At 55.5% G+C, this 966-nt stretch overlaps 1 protein-coding gene across 1 annotated transcript in view; it reads left to right on the forward strand.

The window, feature by feature from the left end:
- Positions 1–257: 257 nt before the first annotated feature.
- ACA1_161300 (uncharacterized protein) overlaps positions 258–966 on the forward strand; it is a gene marked incomplete at both ends in the record, with an annotated part of 2,925 nt that continues 2,216 nt past the window's right edge. Inside the window, 3 exons of the mRNA XM_004340017.1 lie at positions 258–396; positions 575–721; positions 841–942. Coding sequence (XP_004340065.1) covers positions 258–396; positions 575–721; positions 841–942 — 388 coding nt within the window. The remainder of the gene's footprint in view (positions 397–574; positions 722–840; positions 943–966) is intronic.

Genomic DNA, 966 nt, shown 5'->3' on the forward strand with positions numbered 1-966 from the left:
ACCTGCCTTCTGACCTGGTCGGTGACGTCTCTCCTCATCTGTCCCAAACTTCATCATCATCATCTCCGCATTCCCTCATGTTCTAAGTTCCTCCAACTCATTCCTCTTCGCCCCGCATTCTTCGATACTGCGATTCCTTTAAAGATACTTACGAAACGAAAATGATAATCTCAACGACACATGGGCGACATCAGCGGTTGATGGCCAGCGGGGCTCTTCTGCTGCTGGTTGCAATCATCTTCGCCTGCACTGCCGGGATGGTGGAGGCCCAGCGCGGCCCGCTGCGAGGCACCATCACGCGGCTGGTTCCCGCATCGGCTCCCCTCATGTGCCAGGACTCAATTCGAGCTCTGGGCACCGACCTGCAAGCAAACGCCTCCTACGAAATCGATTGGCGTAAGTCCATCCCATTTTTAATCTAATTTATTTTTTTACATCTCTTCTTTTTCCCTTCATCCTTCCTCGCCTGTCCTCATATAACCTGATAATTCAATCATTCACATCAATCATTAGATGTGTAGCTCTGCTGACTCTTCTATTTCTCCTTCTGCTGTGTGGCTTGATGTGTGTGCAGAGACGAGCGTGTTGTTCTGCAAGTGGGTCAACTCGACCGAGCTGGCGTGTCCACAGGCGCCCCTCACCAGCCCGGGCGCTGTGTCCATCGTCATCAAGATCGGACCCAACATCATCAGCCCCGCCAACCTCACCTTCCTCTTCTACCGTACTTCTATCCTCTTCCTTCTTTCCTTCCGTGTGCGTGCGCGTGCGGTGGCGCGTGTTGTGTGCGGTTGGTGCGTGCGTGCGTGCGCTAACGCGCGGCTTCGCACGTGCGTCTTGTAGAGCCGCCGCAGCTGCAGAGCCTGGACCCGCCGTCGGGCAGAGTGGCCGGAGGCTACGACGTGCGCATCTGGGGATACGACTTCTTCCCAAACCCCGAAGACGGTACCCACTTTTCTCCCTCCGCGG

The sequence above is a fragment of the Acanthamoeba castellanii genome (assembly GCF_000313135.1).
Source record: "Acanthamoeba castellanii str. Neff unplaced genomic scaffold scf7180000084726, whole genome shotgun sequence".
NCBI lineage: Eukaryota > Discosea > Longamoebia > Acanthamoebidae > Acanthamoeba > Acanthamoeba castellanii.